General features: G+C 57.4%; 1 protein-coding gene across 6 annotated transcripts in view; it reads right to left on the reverse strand.

The window, feature by feature from the left end:
- Nucleotides 1-591: 591 nt before the first annotated feature.
- The window catches only part of Shank3 (SH3 and multiple ankyrin repeat domains 3), a 53,863-nt gene continuing 28,539 nt past the window's right edge, over nt 592-25,915 (reverse strand). Inside the window, exons 15-23 of one of the 6 annotated variants that reach the window (XM_026381742.2) lie at nt 25,647-25,771; nt 25,411-25,543; nt 24,374-24,454; nt 20,080-20,103; nt 16,495-16,625; nt 15,858-15,942; nt 9,637-11,902; nt 7,209-7,243; nt 1,833-1,893 (exon numbers count right to left, since the gene is read on the reverse strand). In XM_026381742.2, the coding sequence (XP_026237527.2) occupies nt 7,231-7,243; nt 9,637-11,902; nt 15,858-15,942; nt 16,495-16,625; nt 20,080-20,103; nt 24,374-24,454; nt 25,411-25,543; nt 25,647-25,771 (2,858 nt within the window). In that variant the 3' untranslated portion in view covers nt 1,833-1,893; nt 7,209-7,230. Of the gene's footprint in view, nt 1,894-1,916; nt 7,244-9,636; nt 11,903-15,857; nt 15,943-16,494; nt 16,626-20,079; nt 20,104-24,373; nt 24,455-25,410; nt 25,544-25,646; nt 25,772-25,915 lie in introns of those variants that run through there. The other 5 variants (XM_026381737.2, XM_026381740.2, XM_026381739.2 and 2 more) reach the window with 5 other exon arrangements.

The raw sequence follows: 25,915 nt of genomic DNA on the forward strand, positions 1-25,915 counted from the left end.
GTGGCATGACTCTAGGGGACCCCATGATCCCCTCAGAAGCCCAAAGAGGGGCACTGCCTCCAGGGGGCCCTTGGGCCTCCCCAAGCAGCAGGAATTCAGCCACGAATCCGCTCAGGCTTGGGGAGGCTCTGGAAGGACAGGCTGGGCAAACAGCAGGGCCCAGGGGCAAGCTGGCCTGGCTTTCTTTGGAAGAGGAGACGGGGTGCTTTCACAGGCACACACCCATGCACACACCCATCCGACATTTCCACAGCCCCCACACCAGTCTAGAGCAGCCCCAGGAGGCCACTCCACAGGCACACACAGGGCTCCCACGTGCTAGTGGCACCCGGGTTTCACACGCACACAGGTGTGCACACACACAGGGTAACAACAGGAGACTTTGGGGTCCAAGGCAGGGAGGCTTCTCTGCTGTAGTTGCCCAAGAACATGGAGAGGATGCTGGACCCCTTCTTGGGGAGAGACCCTGTGAGGAAGATGGCTAGGGGTAGAGTGCTAGGGCCCAGCCCCAGCCCCAGGGCAATGGTCTCCCAGGCCACAGGGCCCTGCTGGTGTCCAGCAGGACCCGATGCGGGCCGCCCCTGCCCCCTCCCCCCGCCCCCGAGCAGCACCTGAAGGGTGGGTGGGGCACACTGTAGCTCAGCCAGGGAAGGGAGCCGAGCTGGGGCCCCAGGGTGGGCCGCCAGGACCCTGGCCAACCCCAGACCAGCTGGAGTGTCCCCTGCCCCGTATGGGGTGGCAGTGAGGGGCCGGAGATGGAAGACTGGGCAGCTGCAGTGGGACCAGCGGGAGGGATAGGGGAAAAGGGGGCGGGAACTATTACGGACAGAGATATTTGTTCCTTTTCTCGTTCCAAATATAGAGTGGATTAAAATATGCAAAACAGGGGGCTCCTTGGCCCCCATCTAGAACCCCAATGTCTCCCCCCTCCCCCCGAGTCACCAAGGCGTGTCCTGACCTCGCATGCTGGACTAGTTTCCCCCTCTGGGAGAATGGCCACCCGGAGCTGTGAAGGTGGTGGTCAGGCCAGAGCACCCCACCCCCAACCAACTCCCGCCCCAGCCTCCCTGGTCCGTGCCCTTTCTGTGTGCTGGGTGGGGCTCGGCAGCAGGGCAGGGGAGGGCACTAAGCAATGTACAGGGCAAGTCTCCGAGCAACAGCAAACGGGACGATTCATGCAACATTCCTGGCCCGGGCGCCGTCGTAGGGGGCAGGCCGAGCCCGCGGCCCGGGGTTGGGGTGGGGGTGGGGAGCCCTGCCCGCAGGGCGCAGCTGGAACGGGAGTTGGGGGTAGGGCGTCAGCTGCCTTCCAGCTGCCTGAGCGCGCGTTCGATGTTCATGCGGTGGCCCACGCGCGTGACGCCCAGCTCCACGAAGTCGTCCTTGGTGAGTGCGGGCAGGTGCGCGCCCTCGATCTCGTGGTCCTCGAAGCGGTCGCGGTGTTCGCCTAGGTGGATGCTCTCCAGCCAGTCGCCCACATCAAACTTGCTCCAGAGCTGCAGCGGCTTCTGCTGGAAGGGCCGACGCGGGCCGGGGGCGCCGGGGCCAGGGCCAGGCGCAGGCGAGGGCAGCGGTGACGGCGAAGGGGAGCGGCTGCGCGCACTCACGCTGCGCACCACGAAGCGCACCTCCTTGGGCTCGTGCGGAATGGAGAGGCTGGACGACTTGAGGATGGTGGGAGGCGTGAGGCCGAAGGGCCGCCCCGCGCCTCCCGCGCCCGCCCCCAGCCCCTCCACCCGCTCCAGCGACGCGGGCTTCACTGGGCTCGGGGCGCGTCGCGCCACGGGGTAGCGGCCGCTGGGCCGCACAGAGTAGGAGGCCCCGCTGCCCGGGCCCCCGGGGCTGCGCTGCTGCGCTGAGATGGTGCTCAGCTCACCGAGGCTGCTGAAGAGCCTGCGGAGGGAGAGGGGGTCAGGGCCAGTTGAGGGAGTGAAGTAAAATGGGGCGGGCAGGGGGGAGTGGGGCAAGGGGCCAGAAGGGCTGTGGCTGGGGAGAATATCCTATGGTTATCCTAAGCCTTTTGCTTGGCCCCTAGGGTCAGAGCCAGTGTCCTGCTCTCAGGGACCCCTAGACTAGAGCAGTAAGACTGGTGCCTTCCTCCCCCTACTTCATGGAGGCTCCAAGAGCAGCGGACCAAGAAGACAGCCTCTCATGGCAAAGAGCCAGCTGCCCTTCACTTCCAGCCTCCAACACTGGCTCTGGGCATGGCACCATCCACAGGTGTCTTAGACGGTAAGGCTCAAGACAGTAGCCTTCACCACTCCCCCTATATAGCTCTGTTGCCCTGAGGAGACCCAGAGAACCTGGTTAGCTTCAGGGACAGCTGAGTCATGGAAAAGGCTGACAGTGGTACAAGACTAAACAGGTCCATGACACTGAAGACAAACACCAAGAGGTGCTCACCCCCACACGGGGTAGTGTGTGCAGGTTGAGGACGCAGCACACCACAACACACAGGTAGCCTCCCTGCACAGGACAGTTCATGACAGCAATGGTACCCACTCAGGTTGCAGACATGCAGCCATGGCAGGAGCTCAGCGGCTCACAAGCAGACATGTGCAGACACATACAAGAACGGATGGCATCTCACTTCCTCACCTGCCAGGACCCAGGACCTCTAGCCCTACCTCATCCTGATCATGACAGGAGGCCTGCCTGGGGTGACTGCTCCAGAGCAAACCCACTCCCACATCCCCATTCCTCAGGAGCTTCCAGTGGCCCCAAAGCCCCACACAGCCATGCAGAGCAGACCTGGGCAGCTAGGCACAGCACATGGACTGTAAGAGGCATGGGATGGGCATGCTCACTTACACAGCCGGCGCTCGGGACCACCGCGCAGCTAGACAGAGCAGCCACATGCAGATGGGCAGGAGAGAGCAATGAGAGAGAGTGTTAGCAGGCCAGGCCCACACGGCCCAAGTCACAACCACACAACGGGCAGCCAGGTGCAGGGACCCCTACCAGAGACCCTGTGCAGGGAGGGACTCAGGAGTTGGGCCCAGCTACCCTGGAGGTGCTGGGGGAAAGGAGGCACCTATGTGGGATCTGAAAGTGCAGGTGGACTTGACAGATATGAGTGCACCCGTGACTGGCCTGCACAGGGGCTGTTCTTGTTTATGCAGTGCAGAGCAGTGTGGGTTAGCAGGCACCTGGCACTGGGTGGTGTGATCCACTGACATCCCCTCTGCTGACTGGCCTCTCTCTGTCATCCCCCACCCCAGGCTGGCCTAAGGAGTCCTCCCGTGGGTTGGGAGTTCCCCTTGGGTACTGTCCTGACCACACAAAATCTCCAGTGCCTGTCCTGCACCTGCATGGCCCCTCCTCATTCCTCCCCTTAAAGTGGGTTCATCTTTCATCTCCATGTGGACAAGGCAGCCCCTCTCCGGAGACCTCTCTCTCCTGCTTAACCTCATTAATATCCCATCCACTGGCTGTCTCTTCCTCAGCCTGTTTTTATTGCCTCCTCCCAACTGTTCAGACCCAGAGCAGAGCTTCCTGAAGGGGACAGACCAGGCCCGCAGCAGAGAAGGGCTCCAGAAACACCAGAGGTGGCCACAGGGAACAGGCAAAACCACCAGAAGAAATGCTCTCTGGTCCTATGGTGCCTGGCCTGAGGGAGCCACTGACACTTTGGGGTTCCCTGGGGGTGGTGACTGTGGGCACAGTGCTGGTTGAGACTATGAAGGAATCATACCTGTGGATAGACGGGTTATTCATACAGGAGTATGCACCTTGCCTCCCACCCCCAAACTCACTGACCCTGTCCAGAGCACCTGCACCACATGTCAGACACCTGCCCAGGTCCCATCCCAAGGGAGAGGTTTCTGTGTGGTTGTGATGTCAGGTGTACCTGGAGTCTAGAAGTACACAGCCCAAGGGGTGGGGAGGACGCTGGCTGAACAGTGGAGACAAGTACAGTGCAGGAGGAGGTTCAACCGGACCCCACCCAGGAGGCTCAAGGAGGACAGAGGAAGCTATGCCCGTCTTGGTAGCACCGAAGCCCTCCTGCCTGGCAGAGGGACCTGGAAGCTTTGGCCAAGGGCAAGCTGGCTCCAGGTTCCCAGAGGAGCACTGGGCTGGGAGCACTGGGAGTGGGGAGAGGGCCGGTCACACCCCCACCCCCTCCCACACACGCCTCAGGGCACAGGACACAGGAGGGCAGGACTCGCCACACAGGGCTGGGTGTGTACGCTGTGCTCTCTTCTGGGGGGTGAGTGCTGCCCACCTTGTCCCCAGGCCAGGGACCCTAGCAGTGTCCACATCTGACTTTCCAGCAAGCCCGTTTGGGTCCACTGGCATGCGTGGCTGTCTGACCACCCCCTTGGTGGGGCTCCGACCCCTACATAGCCACCTCACAACACCTACCCCTCCCAAAGGGCTCTGGGCCACAACACGTCACGAGGCACAGCCCACAGCCTGCTCCAGAGGACAGCTGGCTCAGTGAGCATCCACAGCCCCCAGGGTCTCTTCCACCAATGTCTGCATCTTGTCCACTGTCCACAGCGACTCTTGGCCAGTGAGGCTTTTTCCCGCTCCCTGGTAGTCACCAGAGCTGCAGCAGGACCCCCTTGCTAACCTGCTCATCCACGTCCCTCAGAGGCACCCTCTCCTCAGTCTCTTCCTGGACGGGTTTTCTGTTTCCTGCTCTTCATCGTCTGCATTTTCTCTGGGCCGCTGCTTGCTATGGCTGATGTGCCCAGGAATGTCACATGAGGCCCCCCCTCCACTGGGGTCTGGTAACATACCTCCCACCCCACCTCAGTGATTAATGTCCCATTTTTCCCACATGAGAAGCCTAGGAGCCACTGTCAGCTCCTCCCTCTTTTCACCCATATGGCTGACGAGTCACCAGTTCCTAACTTTACCCTAGGTCCTCCTCGTTGATCATCTCTGGTCCAGGCTTATCATCCCAGGACCTTTTGTGGGGGGTGCTGGGGATCGACTCCAGGGCTTTATGCCAGGAAGACATGCCAGCACTGAACCCCAGCCCCTCCCTTCTTCACTGTGCTTGACTCCTGGTACCTGGCGCAAAGCCAGGAATATAATACAGCATCCTCCACCCAGGCTGGCTCACCTCTGTCAATCCATGGGTACCAAGAGTAGGAAGGAGTCCACGCTCTGGTCTGGCTCCACCTTTGGCTTTCTGTCTTTGCATTCACCTGGGGTAGGTCTATAGCCTCATGATCTGGGGGCCTCATTAAGGGAAATAATCCTCAGTAGGAGCACAGAACCCAACAGGACTCCAGAACTTCTGGGTGTGTCTCTTCTGCAGATGCCTCACTCCTACCTCACAGACCTGTTCACAGCTCCAGCTTGACAGGCCCCAGTGTCACTATGTCCCATCCTCCGTGACCCACTTCTGTTCCCCAGCAGAGTTCAGGGATCTGGAAACAGACACCTGCATATGGCCTGCAGGGACACTGCATCCTAGCCCCAGTGCCTGGCTATCCTCGAGGCACCTGCCATGATGACCACTCAAGCAGGCAGGGCTTTGTCCCCTTTCAGACAGGATAGTAGGCAGGACGTCGTAGCCAACCTGAGGAGAGTGGGTCTCCTGTTAGGTCCAATGACACTAACAGGTCTAGAGAATACGGCATGCTGTGCCCTCCTCCACAGAGCTGATCAAAGGGCACTGAGAAGGGGCTGGGGATGTGGCTCAAGCGGTAACGCGCTTGCCTGGCAGGCGCGGGGCGCTGGGTTTGATCCTCAGCACCACATAAAAATAAAATAAAGATGTTGTGTCCACGGAAAACTGAAAAATAAATATTTAAAAAATTCTCTCTCTCTCTCTCTCTCTCTAAAAACAAAAGAAAAAAAGGCACTGAGAAGGGTTGGGGATAGAGTTCAGCTGGTAGAGTGCTTGCCTCAGATGCACAAGGCCTGGGATTCAATCCCCAGGACCACAAAAAAAGGTGGGGGGGCCACTGAGAAGTAATGCCACAAAGAAACTTCACATTTGTGTTTCCAAAGTTATTTCACTGCGAACTTTTTCTATAAAACCAGATAAAAGGGTCAGACAGATGTAAACTGATAACCAAGGAGAACAGAGCATTGCTGTGGTCTCAGACCACATGTGGGATTTAGGTCCAAGAATGGGCCCTGGAAAACAGAGTGAGTTCAGAGACAGGATGGGCCTCAAGATAGACAGGTGGGAAGGGGCCCACCGCCAGTTGTGGAGCTCAGAATCAGGTCTGAATCAACACGCAAAAGCAGCTTCAGTCAGGTGTAGGGCCGAGTGGACAAATGGTCTGTCTGGCAGGGCTAGGCCTAAAGGCAGGACACAGAGCAGATGGATGACCCAGGGTGGATGTCTTAGAGGCCAAGAGTCCTAGACTCTCAGAGGCAGACCAAGGCCAAGGCATTCTCCAGCTGTCACATAAAAATCAAGGGTGGCCCAGTACAATCTGGTCATTTTCCTCAAATTCCTGAACTTTGGTTTCATAATATACATAACAGCTTAACTCCAGAAATATCTCAGGCTGCTGGGTACCTGTGGCTGAAGAACATCACAGCCTGGACTGGGTCATCCTGCAGAAGGTAGTGGAAAGGGGGGCTTCCTTCCTGGCGGTATTCACCAAGGGAGGGAAGAGATGAGTTTGGGAGATGAAACACAAGGAACCAGGGACATGGTGTGACCCTGAAGGTGTTTCTGGCTGCTGCCCGAGGACTTCTGCCAGGATAGGACCTGGGAAGGAAGCAGTCATGCCTGGATGTCAGAACTTCCCACACTTTGGACAATGCTCTCAAAAGCACTCCAGATGGGCCATGCAAAAGACCAGGCCCAAAATAGGATCAGACACAGACATGGCCACAGATGTTCTGTGTTCAGGCCCCTGCCTGCAGCCAGAAGTGGTGGGTAGTGGGGCCCAATTCAGAGGGCTGTGTTTTTTCCCAGCTCTGACAGCAAGGAGGAGCCCAAGAATGAGTGAGCAGAACAGAAGGGAACGCAGAGGCAAGAGGAGACAGGAGCCAGGGCAGTGGGACTTTAGTGCGGTTGGGCAAGCAGACAACACTGAGTGCTGTTTGTTACACATACATCTGACTGTGCAGGCATGTGAGTCCATGCTAGGCAGTGAACATGCTGTCCACTTGTGTGTGAGAAGACTGCGGAGCCTCAGCCCAGTGCTGTCATCAGGAGGGGCTTAAGGGCAGAGCTCCAGGTTACAACAGACAGAGAATGGACCTAGGGTCAGACACACCACACTTACTGGATGGAGTGACTCTGGAACCTCAGTTTGATGGTCTGGAAAATGGAGAGTATATTATTGTCCATCTAATAGAATGGTTGTGAAAATGAAATAATGTGATGTGACATTGTCTAGTGCCACACCTAGCAGGCTAACTTTCCCACAAATGCCTCTAACACTGAACCTCAGTGCCTGCCCCGGTGCCTGGGTGTCAGAGAGGGTGAAGGTAACACTAGCTCAGGGGTGTGAGGACCCATCCTGCCCCAGCCCTGTGCCTGCTCCATGTTTCAGCCTGCCCACCCTTAGGGCAGCCTGGAGTTCCCACCATTACCAGACCCCTTCCACAGGTAAGGGACAGAAGGTCTGAGAGTCTAAGTGGCCTGCTCAAGAAAACAGCTGAGATGTGGCCCGGGGAGCGTGGAGATGCAGGGTCATCTGAGGGCTCTAAGCCCATGTCAGGCAAAGCAGCAGGAGGCTGAGGCTGGCAAGGGCCACCACACAAGGGAGGCCTGCTGTTTTAGGGCTGCTCAGCAGCTGATTTTCCTATGGAGAGTAACCTCTCCTCAGCCTCAGCTCCTGTTTGCCAGGTGGGCTGGCTCCCCCACCCCCACCCTACTCACGACTAGCCAATGAGCCATTGGAAAAGCCCGGCCACTAGAAGCCAGGCAAAGGACAGGACTTTGCAGGTACTACTAAGAAAAGCTGCCCACTTTCTAGCAGCCTGCAGACCAACGGAAGGTTGGTATTCTGGCCTTGCCTTCCCCACCCCATAAAGCACCCAGGCCTAGCAAAACACAGAGTCACAGGCTAAGAGAACTTTACCCCACCTACGGAGAATCCCAAGACCACAACAGGAGCATGAATCTAGACAAGGCACATGCCAGAAGCTTCTGGCTGAGGAATCACTGGATCTGGCCCTGCTGCTGACTACCTGATGGGAGTCAGAGCCCAGGATGAGGACTGGGCTCACTGAGCCCAACTACAGGAGCTGCACATCCAATAGATTTGAGCCCCTCTCTCTGTCCTTCCATGGAATTCATCCTAAACCACAAAAGACAGCCCTTGCATGTGGCTTCACTCTTCTATCCACCTCACAAATGTTTCCTGATGGCCTGTATGGGGCCAGACACTGTGCCAGGCACTGTAAGTGGCTTTTACTTCCATTGAGACCAAGAGGCCGAGAGGAACAGAGCAACTGGCAGGAGGAGGAGAAGCAGAGAAGGAGGACAGGGCTGGGTCAGGAGACCCCTCCTGTCCTGCACAGAGGCCTGGAACCAAGGTACTCATCTTGACTGGTCCACACTCTGTGCATCCACTCCCAGGATACCCTACACACTGCACTGCTGGAAACAGGCTCTCAGATTTGGCTGGGAATCAGAAGAGGTTGAAAGAGTAGAAGCCTCCAGAGCCAGCTTCAGGATGACAAGCAGGGAACCTGGGCCACTCAGGAGAGGCAGCATGAGCTTCCCAAGTTCCCATTTCCCCAAGTTTCCATTCTTCCAGCCAGTTTTGGATACTGAACTGGAAGAGGGTGAGATGGACAAGCCCTGAGGAGTAAAACCTGCAGTCCCTAAGCTGTTCATGGCTCACTACTCTGTGGACTCCTGCCTCCGACACCTGGCAGCAAAGAGCCCACTCAGGTGGTCTTAGGAGCAGGAAGGAGTTCAGGAGGGAGCATCCTGCCCAAACCTGGGGTTAGGGGACCTGGGGGCAGAAGCAAAAGCAGCTTGAGAAAGATAGACGAGAGGCTGGCCAGCTGATCCAGCACATATGCGGCCCATAGAGGGCCAGCCCGGGGATTGACAAGAGTGGCCATAGCTTTAGTGGTACCCAGCCCCCAGTTCAGCTCCTCCCTGTAGCTCCATGCTGGGGAGCAGGACAGAGAAACAAGAAAGGGAAGGAGAAGGTGAGAGGGCAGATGGTATGACCCCACCTATCTTCTTAGTGCACTTTAAAAATCCCACACAGGAATCTGTGTTAAAGGGGCTCTAAGGGGGTACCATGAGATGAATGTTTCTGGGCAGAAAAGAGGAAGTTAGTGGCTGGTTCCCAAAAGAAAAGGTGCCAGTGTGCTCCAGGCCTCAAAAAAAGAAGCAAAGCAGCTGGCAGTCCAGGACAGATGGCACCAGTTTCCTGGGGCAGCCACACCACCCATGAGGACAGGAGTGGAGGCATAAGCTGGCAGACACAAAGCCAAACCCTGGACATGCTCATGCCCCATCTCGGTCTCATGGACCCAGCCCCATGGCCAGCACCAACAGGGTCATGGAGACCAGCAATCCTAAAGAGCCTTCTATCTCAGAGAACAAAGCAAGACTAGACAAAGAGATGGATGACTGGGGTATGGGACAGGTGAGATGGGACAGAATGAGGAGGAACAGAGGAGCCTGTGAGTGGATAGGAGGAACAGGAGACAGGGACAGGTCCCTCCCCATATGGCCCTGCTCACCGAGCTGCTGCGATGGGTGACTTCTTGGTGGGGTCCAGCAGGCCACCCAGGCCACCAGCTGGCTCCTCCCCCAGGGAGCGCGTGTCTTTGTTCAGCTGTTGCAGGCGGGAGCTGAGTTCGCTGATCACAGTCGGTTTGTCGTCTTCAGGCCCAGGGAGCCCCCGGCTCTCCACGGGGTCCCCCCACAGCTTGGACCTTCTCTGGAAGAGGTAGCGAGGGCGGGCGGGCCCGGCGGCAGAGGCCAGCCCGGCAGAGGCGGCATGGTGCTGCTGGGCCATAAGCTCGCTGTCCGAGGACTGCTTCAGCAGCGGGTCCCTGAAGGTCACCGGCCCCTTCCCCAGCGGGGACTTGAGCTTGGGCTTGGGAGGCACTGGTGGCTTCTCGAGTAGAAAAGTATGTCCATCAGCGAAGGAGGTGTGGGTGTCGGTGAGTTCCCCGCTCTCTGAGCTCAGGGTGGACATGCTGGACACGGTGGAGATGGTGCTTGTGGTCTCCAAGTGGGGGTCACTGGAACTTCGAGTGTCAGCCTCCTCCACGCCAGAGTCGGCTGCAGACTCAGGGGCAGGGGGTGGCTCACTGCTGGGCTTCCCTGAGGCCGGGCTGGGCACCGTGGTGGGCAATGGGCCCGGGCCAGGGGGTGGGGTGGCCAGCAGGATTCCATTGGCAAACTCTTCAGGGGGTGGCACCAGCCCAATGCGGGCCAACTCCTCCCTGGTCTCCTCATCACTGGAGGACAGTTGAGCAGGCGGCAGGTTCACAGCAAACACCAGCTCTGGCTCCTCTTCTGAGCTGCCCTGGCCTGGTCCAGGGTCTGTTGGGGTGCTGCCTGGGGGCTGGGCCCGGGGGCTAGGCAGGGGCTCTGTCACCGATGCAGTCTGCATGGGAGCCGGGGCCAGCTCTGGGGTGCCCGGGCGCTCCTCTTCAGCTCCCAACCTGCTGGGCTCCTGCCCATTGCTGGTGGCATGCACAACGATGAGGCCAGCTGGCCGCTGCAGTGAAGTATCCAAGACGCTGAGGATCATGGACTTCTTGTCCTCGGGTGACTTACGCTCCTCCCTGGGGGCCTTCTCTACCTCCCTTCGGGCAGGTACAGGAATCCAGGCTGGGCTCCTCGGGGAAAAAGCTGGAGAGGCCAAGGCCCCTCGCTCTGAATCCCGGGCCTGTACATCCACAAACAGGGGTCCAGGGCGCTCTGCATCAGGGCTGTGCACGGGTGTGGGGGACCGGGAGGGTGCCTGTGAGGCCAGAGCTCGTTCTCGGGCAGCCAGAGCCAGGGCCAAGGGTGAGCTAGGGTCCAAGGGTTTGCCAGTGAGTGGGTGGATGAAGGTGGAGCCCGAGGGCCCAAGACTGGGACCACTGACCAATGGCTTCAGAGCAGAGACTGGGGAAGGGAGCAGCAGGTCGCGGCCGGTGGTGGTGGCGCCGGTCCCCAGGAGGCGCTCATCTATGGAGCGTGAGGGCTGCAAAGATGGCAAGTCAGCACTGGGGGGGCTGCCCTCGATGGCACCCACTGACAGGAACACCGTGGAGCGACGCCGTTCCTCAAGCCGACGCTCCTTGCCAGGGCCCGCACCCGGGCCTGGGCCCCCAAACGCGAGTCCCAGGCTGTCCCCGGAGCCATAGTCGAGGCCGCCCGGCCGGGGGCCGCGGTGCGTCGGGGACGGCTCCCTGGCGAAGCTGCCTCCGCCTGGGCCAGGACTACCCACAGCCAGGGCCGCTCGCTCCTGTGCATCCTCCACCTGCAGCTGCTTCACCAGCGGGCTCTTGCGGCGCTGTGGCTTGGACGGCGCGAAGAGGCTGGCGCTGAAGGCGCCCAGGTTGGCGTAGGGGCTGTCTGGGCCGGGTGGCCGAGGCCTGCGCTTCGGGCGCTCAGGCGGTGTGGCTGCGGGCCCGGGCCGGGGGATGTCACCTGCTTCCGGCGCCGAGTCCTGCAGGATGATCATCGAGCGCGCGCGCTTCTGCCGCTCGGGATAGGGCAGTGGGCCCAGGGGCGCGCCGGGCTCGTAGAGGCCGGCCGTCCCCGCCCCCAGGCGTGCCTCCAGGCCTGGCTTGAAGCTGGAGCGTACCGTGTCATAGGCTCTGCCCGGCGGGGGTGGTGGAGAGAAGGCAGGGGGCGGCCCCGAGTCGAAGTAGTAGGGTGCTGGCGGGGGCGGAGGCGCGGTCTGTGGCGGGGGCGGGATGCCGCGCCCCTCACGCCCAGAGTCCTGCATCGATGTGCTCCTAGGGAAGCGCCCTTCCAGGAGGGACGCCAGCTTCTCATCCTCCCCTGCAGATGGAAGGGTCTGGTGAGACTGCCCTGGGCGCTGGGCCTTCAGAGACACCCCTGGGGACTGCGGCGCCCCCTCCCATGGAGGCTGGTCCAACCCAGAGTCCATCCCACTCAGGAGCACGGGTCAGGGTCAGCAGGGCATCAGGGATGATTCAGGAAGCCCACAGCAAGGACTCTGAGTGAGAGGCCAGTCTGGGCTCCTCCTGGGAGACCCAGCCCTGCACAAGTAGGAAGGGCTAGGGCCCAGGAGAGTGCTTCCAGTTCAGCCACAGGTGAAGCCCCCACGGAAAAGGCTCTGGGACAGAACCTCAGCCCTCCCTGCCTGGGCCCTGAATCTGCCTGTAGATAAAAATCAGGCCATAAGAGGACGCTTCAGGCCTGCAGGGGTAGGGGCTCCCACGCAAAACTGAGGAAGGTAGGCTCCGAAACACCCCAAATGGAACAAGCTGGACCTGTGCCTGGCCCTGGGGGCCACCAAAGGTGGGAGCACAGCACTGCTGCAGACGAGGGACAGGGCTGTGGCAGAGAGCACCATGCATCCAGCAGAAGGAGGGCAGGGCATGGATGGGCCTGACGGGGCTGCTAGGAGGCAGCTGACATAACCACAGTGGCTGGACTTCAGTAAGGGTTGGTGGGAGGAGGATGGGTATGTGACTTAAATAGAACTGTAGGCCAAGCACTCTGCATGCTTCCATTTTAGCCCCTATTGGCTGTGTAATCCCAGGCCAGCCCCTCTGAACCTGTTTTCTCATGGGCTTATGTAACCTTAAAATGAACCCTCTCCTCCCACCTGTAGATGCCATGAGGATTCTAACTAAAACCTGACAACCTCCTAACTCTGGGACATAATGTGGACACCCACAGGGATGTCCAGTGAGGCTGCACATGCTGGGTGGCCCAGCCTGAGGGGTAGGCAGCTCCACACCAGCACACCACATCTGGTGTGCTCTGTGTTAGACACATGCAGGTTAAGAAGTCACTAAAAGATAGGATGCCTGCTCTGGCTAAATCCTCCCTCAGTCACTGACGTGCAATGTCATCAGCAAGGCCTCTGACCAGCCGGGTGCAGTGGCTCTGTCAGGTCAGGTATAACAAGGGTGGGTGGGCTTCTGCTGCAGGCTAGGCTTGAGTTCCAGCTCTACCAGTCACCTCTAGGAATTCAGTCTCATTTCAGAAGGATTCTCTGCCCATTTCAGGGCCATTTAATGTTTACAGTGTTGGGCTGGACAGGTAGCAGCACCCTGGGAAGGTGGCCAAGAATCATCATTTTTAGGTCTGTCTTCCCTCCCACTGATGGACAAAGAGTCTGTGTCCAGTTGGTCTGGATCTCCCAGCTGCATTCCTGCACGACACATGCACACAGGATGAACACCCCCAAGACTGCACTAGAGGAAGCTCCCCAGGAGGAACAGTTGCACCTCGAGGGTGTAGAGGCGGCAGTGACATGTGAGGATGAAAAGGGAGATTTAATGCTAATGGCATGCCAAGTTCTGCGTTAGGTGAAGAAAAGTCACTTGCCTTCGCACAGAATGGGAGTCTGTTCTGATGCCATCTGGAGCAAAGTAGATCCTCTCTGCCCCAATCATAGCAAGAGCATTTCCTAGCCTCAAGATGCAGGGTCTGATCTACCACGGTCAGCCGCTGCTGGGAAGCCCCTGTGTACCCACTTGGAGCTCACGCAGGAACAGCCTACTGGTGAGTCCAAGTCGTCCTTGGGGGAGGCACCAGGTGTTCTCCATGTTAACAGATGAGGGCCCTGAGGCTCTAAGGGTTGCACCATGAGCCCAGGGCCACACAGGACACAGGGAGGAGTCTGGGGGAGCCTGACAGTCCAGTCCAACGATCAAATTGGCAACTAAAAGCCAGGGACCAAAATGAGCACCTGTCAGCTCACTTGTTCAGAGAGTCCAGTGCGCCCCAGTGAGAGGAGGCGGCAGGCCTGCCAGGAGGCTCAAGGCCCACAGAGCAGATGCACAGGGCTGGACCTGCAGTGGTCAGTCCTGCAACTGGATGGCCATCCAGGCAGAGTGAGAGCAGGAGGACAGTAGCAAGACTGTTAAGACCCAGATCTGAGGGAGGTGGAAAGGGAGGGGGCCAGAAGTCCACGAAGGGTCAAGCTAAAGGATGCACAGTAATAACTCCGCTGCAGACAGTCTCCTTTGCCAGAGGGATGGATGTCAGGGCACAGAGGGGGCTGGGGGTCATGAGAACAAAGCTGTGGTCCAGGTGCAAGAATAAGGCCTGTACTGGGCAAAGCTTGAGACATGTGCGGAGGCAGCCCATCCAAATTATGAGGTGAGGCAGAGGATAAGAAAGAAACCATAGAGAACCCCCAGGGCTTAGGCCAGTGAGGGCAAAAAGAAGCACCTCTTGGCTCCAAAGTAGCTGCAGTTTCAATAACCTTCTTCCACCACTCTCCCATCTACAGAAATGATTCTCGGCCATTCATGAAGGACCTTTCCATATACCCATGTTTCTACATATTGGCATCTGTCAGCAATTTTCCCCATTGTCCCCTGGAAACTTCCACTTACCCTGCATTCTAAGCTCAAAACTGCCACCAACCTTCTGTGACACCCCAGGGTGGCTGGAGCTCCCTAGTTAGCTCCATATGTATGTGTACCTTGATACCCCACATGGAACTGAAGGACCCATCCTCTCCACCTGAGCCTGAGATCCAGCCCAGGGTCAACCTAGAGTAAGCAGGGCTCCTGGGGGAAGGTGAGGGACTGGAGTTTGGGCAGCTGATTGGCTTCAGGATGGATAGCAGGCAATGGGCAGGACACTTGTGTGACCTTTAGCAAGTCAATTTACTGAACCCTTTGCTTCAGTAAAATAAATGATGTTCCCCAGTATGGTCACTGAGAGCATGAGAGAAACACGTGCATAAATGCTGTGTCTGCCCTGTGCTGGGCAGGGAAGCTTTGGGGTTTGGTGGCTCTCCGCAGGTAGGTGGATGGACAGTGGGCAGCTCTGTGGGTGGCAGATGCACAGGTCGGCAGCTGAGGGAGACTGAATGCCTATGGAGATACAGTCCTGCCTGGGGTCAAGGAGGTGGCCACATACGGGGTGTGGTGGAGGAGGGGCAGTAATGAGGCCACCAGGGAACAAGAGGTAGAAGGAAAAGATGCAGAGGGCTGGGCCTTGAGCAGGTCCCTCAGTTAGTGGGTTAGGGCCTGGGGACCGAATGGAGCAGGCTGGAGGAGGGAGAGCCAGGAAGCACTGTGCCCAAACCCTGGGAGAAGCTTCACTGCGGAGGGATCCAAGAAACCTAGTGGAGTGGTAAGAAGGTGCCTGGTGGTATGTGCCCTGGGAGATCCCCCAGAGGCCTCTGGTAGCCCCGGGGGGAGTAGATGTGGAGAAAGCTCATCAGACACAGGCTCAGGGCAATACAGGAGGCCTTTCCAGGAACACTGGCTGTGAGGTGGAGGAGTGCGCATGGCACGGTGGGTGTGGAGCAGGTCCTAGGAGAGACTGCTTTACGGCAAGCTGGACCTTTGCTTGGATCTTGCTACAAGAGGAGCAGCCAGGATAGGAGGTAGCTGATTTGGGGACAAGGACACTGGTGCTAATGGGAGGCAGAGTGATGGAGGGGAACACCCAGTGGACAGGGCAGTGGACAGGTGTTGGGGGCACCCAGTGCACATGAGACAGACCAGCAGTACCCAGGGGTTCAGGGATGCTGCCCAGTGGACAGAAGTGGTGAATCCAGTGGGCACCGACCAGGAAAGAAATCTCAAGAGTCTCTTCCAGCTGCCTGTCCCTGGACTCATGGAAGGACAGACATACTTAGGTCCAAAAATGGGACCCCTGGTCTGGGCAGGAAGAGGTGGGACTCAAGGAACTGAAAATCCCAGCCACGGGTGGGAAGAGGCAGCATCCTCCAACCCTGAATCCACCCAGCCTAGCCCCATCCCTCCCAGCCTCATGCAGTCCCTCGGCCCAGCCATACCTACAGACTTGGTCCGTGGAATCCCCTTCCGCAGAGAGCCCGGCAGCTTCTCTGGGCCTGGGAGGCCCTGGCGCTCAAACAATGACTGTGGGGGTCGGGGAGGGGGGAACATGGAGGTTCCAGGGCATGAAGGCCCCCAGTGCACCATTCAGCCCCACCCCTCCTCCACCTAAGCCAGAGACTGGAGACACCCCATGCACCCTCCAAAACACTGGTACCCATGGCCTGGGCCGGAAATCAAATCTGGCCCGATGCTCAGGTAGCAGGTTGTGTGGGCAGTGCAGACAGTGGCAGTGTCGATGGTGGCTCTAGGTCCCAGGCACGGTCTGGAGGAGGGGAAGAGTCCAGAAAGTGCCAGGGAGGCCAGGAAGGGTCAGGGAGAGGACATGCTAGGTGGTAGCCTCCCCCAGGACCGGGGTCTGGTGGTCCTAGAGTGGTACAGAAGCTGCCTGGGCTGGGAGGGAGGCAGGCTGCAGCCACAGGAGACCCAGTGGTAATAAACTGGCCATCCTGGGGACTGACGTGGTCCCAAGAGTCTCCAAAAAGCTCTGAGGTGTTTCTCCCACCTCCAGAGAGGAGACCCAAGAAAGAGGACGCATGGCCCTCTGACCCCGTATCCCACCCGGCGGCGGCTTACACTGATCTCAGCAGGGGTGATCCTCCGGCTGGTGGGCCGTTGCTTGACAGTGGCCGCTCTGGAGTCGGCGTCTGCAATGTCTGGCCTCAGTGCCGGCTCTGCCGCAGCTGCCAGGATCTCATCCAGCTTCTCTGCAGTGAGAGGAGAGGCCACCTCAGCCCCCAACCTGCCTCTGGTCCCCGGGGCCCACCTGACCCCTAGTGCTGACCACGGCCACTGGGACCCAACCTCACTGCCCAAGGCTCACAGCCTGGACTACATCTTGTATCCCATACCAGCCCCTCATGCTCCCAAACCAGCCCCCCAGCCTATCATCAAGATTCCACCTGCCCCTGGGGAGCAGCCACACTGGACACTCCGGGAGTGGCCACTCTGGACACGAGGGAAGAAACACGGGTGGGGGGTAGAACCATTCAGAGCCCCTACTCCCTGACTCCCCTCTGTCCTGGGCCTGATCTTGGCCCACGGCCTCAGCCAAGGCCAGCTGCTCCTAGTGGGACCACAGCCCTGTGACAGACTCTGATGTAAAGCATGTGTCCACAGGACGTTCAAACAGGTGATAAAATCATCAATGAAGGCCCAAGTGGGGGATACAGCCTGACCACAAGGCTCAGGCTGGGGATCTAAAAAACGGTTCAGTACACATCAAGAGGTCACAGAGTCTTCCTCCTTTACGCCAAAGAGAAGCAGTTCCAGCCACAGTGGATGCTAAGAAACAAAGAGGAGAGCAGGATGGCTGCAAAGGATCCTCCTCACTGAAGGGGCTTCCCCAGCCCCTCAGAAAGCAGTGGGCGCCAGAGAAGCAGGGGAGACCCACATGGAGCTGCTGCCTGAACAAGGCCCACAGGCAGATGTACCGGGAGGCCTCTCTCCGAGTCTGTTAATAGAAGGAAATCTGTGTTTGCTGTCCTTATTAAAGTGAAGTGTTTTTAAAAGAATTTGGAAATGTCCAACTAACATGACTGAGGGCGCAGAGCTACAGGGAGATGGCCACTCAGCTGTATCTCAGAGTTTGCTCAGGGCCAGCCTCAGGGTACAGAAGGGGCTGGGGAAGCACTTGAGTCTACCTGGCAGCTGCACAAGCCCTCTCCTCTGGTGGCCTCACAGACCCCTACCCATCCCCTCAGGCTTCCTATCCCCTGGTCCTATTCATCTCTCAAGGGCTAGGCCTACCCTGGGGTGGGGGGCACTGGCCCTGGCCTGCTTCCACTCTCACCTGCCCCTGATGAAGGGTTCCCATGCTCATCCTGAACACCTTCTGCTCCTTCCAGCCCCAAGCTGTGGCTTCAAGTCACGCCTGCTGGCTCCACCGGCCACCCCTTGGCAGCTTCTTGAAGTGTCCGGCACCCACCGCCCCCAGGCCAGACCTACGCTGCACACTGACTGCCCAGAGTCGGGGCCCTCACCAGATACCACAGGCCCGAGCGCAGCCAGGTACCATGCAGCGGCTCCAGGGAGAATCCCTGCAGAGGGACCCACGACTGCACTCACCCAGTGCAGGTACTCAGTGCCCATCAGAGGCAAAAGGCACCTTGTCTCCTGAACCCAGCTGTGTGCAGGCCTTCACCAGCTCCTCCCAACACAAACCCCCAGAGTGGCTCCCGGACCAGGGATGGCTAGATGAGGGATCTTCCCATTTATTTTTGAAGTGGACTGAAGAATTTCCTTTCAAAGGTGAAATCACCATCGCCTTCCTGTGTTAACAAGTCCTCGGTGATATCCAGCATGTGCAGGTTCTTATCTGCCACAGCCAGCATATAGACGATGCCATTATCCCCCTCACCCTACCAGGAGCAAACCGAAACGGAGAGAGACTCTCCCAGATCACAGGCCCAATAAGAGGGCAGTCAACTGCCGCACCATCTAGAAACCACAGAAGTAAACCGGGTGGAAAGCCCTTCCTCCTAGCAAGATGTGCTGCCACTTAGGCTGTGGGAGAACCTAGTCCCAGGGACCCAAAGCAATGTGCCCACAAAGTATAGCAAAGCAACTATTATGGCTCATGAGGTGAGGTGCTGAGGCCAAGTGAGAATTACTTTCAAAAAGAAAGAAATCAAGAATTCTGCAAATGGCTGGGCACGATGGTGTAGGCCTGTAATCCCAGTGTCTTGGGAGGCTGAGACAGGAGGATCGTGAGTTCAATGCCAGCCTCAGCAATGGTATGGCACTAAGCAACTCATTGAGACCCTGTCTCTAAATAAAATACAAAATAGGGCTGGGGGTATGGCTCAGTTGTTGAGTATCCCTGAGTTCAATCTCTGGTTCAGTCCCCCCAAATTTTGCAAATGACAAAAAGATGATGAGGTTGGGATAAATTCCCAACCAAATTAGAAAACACACTCTTGAATAAATTATTCTTGATACTTAAAAAAGGAAATGAAGCCCACTAGGAACCAGGTGCAGGCACTCCCACCAACCACCTACAAGGGTCATCTGGGTGTGGGGCAGGACACGCTGGGGCCCAAGTAGTGTGACAACTCTCCTGCCAGCTCCTCCACAGCTGGGAGAGGTACACAGGCCACAGCACCCTGGAAGCCCACCTCTACCACTGGATGGCAGAACCAGAATACCCCAGAAGTAGCTTTGTCTGTCTGCCCCAAAGGCACAGAAAGGAGTCCTGGAGGAGAGAGTTTGTCATCTATCTTTAATACCTGAAAGGACAACAGACCAGGAGACTTGGGGCAGGGGAAGCCCAGGGCTGCAGTCCTGAGAGAGGAGTGGGCTGGGGGCCAGTGGATAGAGAGCGGTAGATGGAGGGATGCTAGGTACTCAGAGGATGTTTATAGATACCATGCATGGGGCCACAGGGCCACTAGGCTTCCGTCTGGGCCTGGCTTCCCCCTGTGTAAGAAGTGGAGGCAGCGGTGGAAGCCAGGCCCAAGAGCTCATCAGACACTGGTCCTCAGTACCCAGGCCCAAGTGACTCTGCTGCGACCTGGATATTGTCCCTTGCAGCCAGGCTGGACATACAAGCTTGAAAGGATACTAGGACGGGGCATGAGAGGGGGTAGCAAAGTCAACAGCCTGGCAGGGGACCCCAGATCCCTGCTCTAAAGGGACTGTCAGCTCTGAGTCAGCCCTGCAAACAACCAGCACAGGAGTAGGGCCCACAACCCAGGAAGAGGCAGCCCCTAGAGGATTGCAAAAAGATGCAACACAGCTAGAGCCAAACACCCCCACTCCCATCCTAACACTGCCCAGTCACCCAGCTTCTCCAACTCCAGACTGGATCCCTCAGAGCCCTTCTTCTCTCCAGCTCTAGGCCCTGGCACATGCAGTGGCCTCCACCAGGGACTATCTTAGCTCCTCTCCACCAGGCTGCCCCCACAGCTCCCACCTTCCCCAGCTCCCCTGAGTCCTAGGGTGCCTGGCTGTGCCTCCCTAGCATATCCCAGAGAGTCACAACTCTAGGGACTCCCCATTCATCCTTCCTAGCCCTTCTCCATGCCACTACCAGATCCCCCGGGAGAATCCTGGGTGTGCCCAGGATGCCAGACCACCCAGACTTGGACTGGAGTCTCATACACCAGTGCTCCCCACAGGCGTGAGGAAGGCTGGGCCTGGGGACACAAGCAGATGACTTACCCCCTTTTCTTCTCCGAATGGAGGCTTGGAATCAAGAAACAGAGCAAAGGGAATAAGAGGCAGGTTTTATCCCAGGGCACACGGGCCCATTCTCCACATTCAATTCCTTGTCCCCATATCTACAAACCCCACCTCCCCAAAACCCGGCCCTCACAGATCCGCCCCTGGCGTCCCCCTCCTTATCATGAGCACAAATCTGCTCAAATGCCAGTTGGTTAATATGTGGCCTACAACAAGAAGGCGAAAACCAGCACAAGCAGGAACATATGCACACACATGCATATACACACACCAAGTCCAGTCACACATGCACACCATGCACACACACTCCCACAAGTCCACTCACATATGCACACATGAGCACACATACACACCCACAAGTCCATTCACACATGCACACACATGCATACCCATGAGTCCATGTGCATGTGTATGTACAGACATGACCATACACAATGATGTACAAAACTAAACCATATTCGGTCCAGTCAACTGTCTATTTAGGAAAAAGGCAAAATCCCCCAAAAAATTTAATTTCAGAGGCCACTGAAATTGATAGTTACCCTTGAGCATTCTTTGCAGAGTAGGGCTTGAGTGTGTGGGGGGCATGGGGGTGGGTGATTGGTGATGGAACCCAGGGCCTTGGCAAGTGCTCTACCACTGAGCTGCACCCTCGCCCCAAAAGGAGTTTTTAACAAAAGGCAGGACAAGCATATTCAGCAGGGAGACCTTTTCCAGATAGGCCAGTGACAGGGACACTGGGCAGGGAACCTACCCCAACCTCTCACCACAAAGAAAAAGAAACTTAGTGGTCACAGGGAACTAATTTCTCCTAACAAAGTCATGAATGAACAGAAGTTAGCTGGGACCTGCCAGCTCCCCCAGAGCTGGGGTCTCCACTGAGTTCTGGCCCCACTCACATCAGGACAAGCAGAGTCTCGGGTGAGGAAACCCCAGTAAGGAAAGGAATTGGGAGTGCTCTGTGCTTCCTCCTCTACTACCTCTTGCTCTTCCTGTCACCCCCACATCTGCCCACTACTACAACCTGTGTTTCCCGGGACCAGCTTTCACTCCCAGGAGCCCCCCTCCCCCCTTCTCCTCCTCCTTCTCTTCCTCCTCCTCGTCCTCCAGCAGGACCTGGCCTCATACTCCACCTGGCAGGAGCCACTTCAGCATGAGCTGCAGCCCACTTCCCCATCACCTGGCACACTTTTCTCTTCAGGTGTTCTGGTCGTGGTAAAGGATCCCAGAGTCCAGAGGGCGGTTAGCTCCTGGCCGTGTGAAGGCAGGACACGTGTGTTATGACTGGTGGCAACCCCACACCTCTCAGGTCCACCTCTTAAAAGCACAAGTTCTGGATTGGGAATGGCATCTCAAGCCCCTGGGGACCTCGACTGCTGGCCTGCTTCCACGAACCATGAATTTCCAGAGGGGACTGGTCACAGGTGGCTGCCTCCTAGAACAGCTGTCCTCTGGAAGCAAGGTGGCTCCCCACGCCACTGGCTTTCCAGGAAGAATCTGGGTCCAGATTCAAAAGAAACTGTGATCCTAGGCTAAAAAATGTAGGCAGAGGCTCTGGGCCAAGCTGCCCTCTTGTCTTCCCCTAGACTCCGATCAGGAAAGCCGGATGCCATGAGTGAGCTTCTCTGGACCACCAAAGTCTGCAGAGCAAACCCAATAACCTCTCCCTGTGGCTTCTAGAACAGAGGGGAAGATCTGCCTCTTCCACTCACTGTTTCTGTAGGCAGAGCAGCTCAGGAGTTTTAACAAAGGCAGGACAAGTGGACTCGGCAGAGAAACCCGTGCCAGACGGAGGAGTGACTCCATATTCACAGTGCAGAGTCCTTGGTTCCCTGGGTCAGTGCTCAGTTGCCCCAATCAATCTGTGCAGACCAAGAGGACCCCTTCCAAACACACAGCCTCTGACAGGCGGCTGCACTCACCCATTCTACCTGCTGTCCAACCAGACACAACTGCCTCCTTGGGCTGGCTGATGGACCCATGTGGGTCAGGTCAACTCTGTGACTGACCACAGACCCACAGGACCCTGAGACCAGAAGTGTGTACCTCCAAGGTCTTGTGCCTCCAACTGCTGCTACCCAGAGCCTGTCATTCAGCCACTACTCCCTCCTCTCCTGTCTCTGTCTCTCTCTGTCTGGTGGTTTTTAAGACTTTTCTGTTTGTCTATGGTATTCTGAAGCTTTACTGTGATCAACCTAGACATAGATTTATTTCTATTTCCCTGATTGGAACTTCTTCAAACTGGAGTCTCACATCTTTGTTCACTTTGGGGAAATTCTCAGCTACTTACTGTTTGAATATTGCCTCTGTTTTTGTTCTTTCCCTCTAGGATTCCCAACAGATAGGTGCTGGGCTCTTCCTCCTCGTTGCTTTCTGCCTCCATCCCCTAAGTGATCTCAGACTTACCTTCAGTTTCTTTTTTCAGCTGGGTCTAATATACTGTTTATCCCAGCCACAGATTTTTTTTTTTAATCTAGCACTATATTTTTTTTTGTCTCCATAACAAGTCTTCATGGATGTTTGTTAAATGTGCTTATTCTTTTGTGTTGTTGTTCTGTCTTCTTATCTTTCCTTAGTTCTTTCAATTCTATTATCTTACTTTATTCTCTTTCATACTCCTCTGATTTCGAGTTCTTCTGGTGCTAATTCTAGCTCCTGTGCATAGTTCCAGCTTTCCCACTTCTCACAGACCCACAGCCAGCTGTGTCTTCCAGGAGAGCTGAAGATTTCGATTTCCAAGCTTGAGTTCATAGGGAATGGACTGGTTTGGGGGCCTCTCATCACTCTGGCTCAAGCTTGCTCTCTTGGCTACAAAGCCTCACAAAAGGATCCTGGGGTCAGAGTTTGTCTTGGGACAAAACAAATGCACTACTGCCCAGGGCCCTATCCTACTGGAGCTTTTTCCTTAGGGAGCCCATTCATGATCTGAGTTTGTATAGGGGCTTCAGAAATCCCAATCATAGACTGTAGGAGGATCAGCTTCCCCGACTCTACTGGCTTTGATTTCTCTCTTCATTTTTGAGACCTGGGGATTCCTTTTCTTTCTTCTTTTTCTTTCTTTCTTTCTTTCTTTCTTTCTTTCTTTCTTTCTTTCTTTCTTTCTTTCTTTCTTTTTTTTTTTTTTGAGTTGTCTGTATATGTGTGTGTTCGTTTTATTTTATCCAGAGTATTAGGCAAAGCAAATCCCAACCATGTCAGCCCAGTCTATCTTGGTAGTTGCTTCCCACACTGAACTAAACCACAGTCAAGAGTGCCCGTTGGAGTAGGACAGCCAAGCTTGTGTCCAGGACAGGGTCAGGGCCCAGTCCATGAGCTAGTACAGGGACATCTCTGGGGGCCAGAGGAAGGATTTCTTCTATGACCCTAGCCAGAGTAGAGCCTAGGATAGGGACTAGGCTCCAACTGGAAGGGAAGAGCACATCAACTGTCACCCGTGTTGAATGTGCTCATGGCGGGGCTGCTGTTGGCTGGGATGTACCACAACAGGGCTCTCAACAGCACTGTGCATCAGCACATGACCACAATAAGGTTGCACACACAAGACACGGTCATGCAGGGGAGACCTGCCCACAACAGAGCTTTTCAAGGTTACATATGTGTGGACGTGATCATGTCTATTGCAACATGCTCACAACAAGGCTATTAATGAGTACACACCCAGACCGAGCTGGGTGATCTGGGGCTGTGCCTGCAATTTGCCCACCCAAGCCCAACACACTCTTGTTCACCCCCCAGTCCACGAAGCCCCATCCTATCACCTGCCAGAGGTGCTCACAGAGGCCTTGGAGGTTAGAGGCTCACTTGACCACCATGCATACAGGTGCAACAGTAACACACACACACAGAGGCGACCCAGCCAGGACCTGGCAGAGCCAGAAACACACCCAGGTTCCCCAACCACTCCTCCTTCCTCACTTGGAAAAAATGCAGATGCAAAGTCAGAGTAAGACGTGGAAAGTCAGGAGCAGCATATGCATATATACATGCATACATGTGCAAACACGCTGCAGGGTCAGACCGTGCCCCCTGCCATCTGTCCAATTTATCCCAATGTCTGTCTTCAGCCCCATGCCCAGCCCTTCCACATGCCATGCCCTGGCCCCACAGGCACCCACCCCTCCAGCACTCTGTCGGCTCCCACACCCATCATCGGTCCTTCCTCCTGTCCCTGCCTGACCTCAGCCCCAGCTCAGCATCCCTAGCCTCCCACACAGCCTAGGCCCACCCCTCTCTGGGCCTGGTGACCTAAGCCAAGGGCCTCCCCAGTGCTCACCGAGTTCCTCGAGTTCGGCAGTCATGGACTTGGAGCGCAGGGTCAGTGTGGTGCTGGGAGCCCTCTTCGGGGGGGGTGGGGCTGCAAAGAAGAGGGAGGCCTTGGACCTCCTGTCCAGCAGCAGGCGGCGCGGCGTGGCCAGGTGTAGGTGCCACTTGCGCTCTACCGCCTGGATCTCCTCGTACTCCCGTGAGGATGAGTCGCACTGAGCCAGGATCTTGTTCAGGCTGCGGCTGGATGCAAACTTCTTCATGGCGTGGGGAGCTCAGGGAGGGCAGGGGCTGGGGTGGTGGGGGCCTCTGGGGCCCTGGGGATCCCCAGAGCCCAGGCCTCAGAAGGCCGTTAACGGTACCAGTGGGGGTCAGGGTGCCAGCTGGCTCTCGTCTGAGTACCCACCCTGCCGGCTCTGAGGACCCAGTGAGGGGGCACTGGCGCCATGGGATGGGGGTGGGGAGGGTCTCCTGCCAGGCTGGCTCCTGCTGCTCCAGAGCTCCCCCAGGGGCCTGGTGGCCACTGCCCTTGGAGAACCAGGGTGTGACCAGCCAAGCCAAAGGCCTGGGCTGGGCCGGGTGGCAAGGCCTCCTGGGCCCGGCTGTGCAGTGTCGGCGGCGGCGCGGGGAGAAGACGCTTTTCCTCTTCCCTCAGGTGCCGCCTCCCCCTTCCCTCCGACAATAAGCAGCAGCGTCAACCTCACAGTTGCCATAGCAACCCCGGCCTCCAGGCAGCTGCTGGCAGAGTCGGGGAAGGAGGGATCTGCCAGGCCAGGAGCTGGGGATTCCAGGAAAGGGGGGGAAGGGATCTGAGGGGGCAACCTGGGGTCAGAGGTCAGAGGTCAGGTAGAGGGCCAGGGTGCTCACACCCAGCCTGGAAAGCCATCCAGGCTACAATCAAGTATTGAATGAGCTCCATCTCTCAAGGTTCATCCAGGTTCAGTGGCCCAGAGTCAGGCTGGGGGAGGAAGGTGGGCCTGAGGCAAAGGGCTCGGGTCAGGAACCCAGGGGAGAGTCCAGGCAAAGCCCACGAACCTCAGCCCTCACCTCTGCGCCGAGCCCCGTCCTCCTCTGGCTTCCTGGTCACAGACACGACCTTCATCACCAGGCGGTTGCCACCCTGGCGGATCAGGGCCACCACCTGCTTGTGTCCAACCTTCACCACATTCACCCCGTTCACCTAGGACAGAGGGGCTGCTGGGTAGGCGCCAAGCATGTCCCCCCGCCCCCAGTGGTGGGGGCCAGGACCCCAGCAGGCTGTGCCGGCCCAGGCTGGGGCTCACCTCGATGAGGAAGTCTCCGGTGCGCAGTCCCGCCCTCCAGGCCACACCCTCCACGTCCACCGACTCCAGGTACTGGAGCGCGGGGAAGGCCGGCGTGGGCGTGAACTCCTCGATGGGGGTCTCTGCTGCAGGGGAGCAGGAAAGGTGCCTCACCAGTGCGGCTCGGTGGGGGCGGCCAGCACACAGCAGCCTCCACACAGCTCAGCTCATGGAACATGTGACAACTGTGGCAGAATGACCTGGGACAGGGAGGGCAGCAGGGAGGGCAG

The sequence above is a fragment of the Urocitellus parryii genome, chromosome 5 (assembly GCF_045843805.1).
Source record: "Urocitellus parryii isolate mUroPar1 chromosome 5, mUroPar1.hap1, whole genome shotgun sequence".
Lineage (NCBI taxonomy): Eukaryota > Metazoa > Chordata > Mammalia > Rodentia > Sciuridae > Urocitellus > Urocitellus parryii.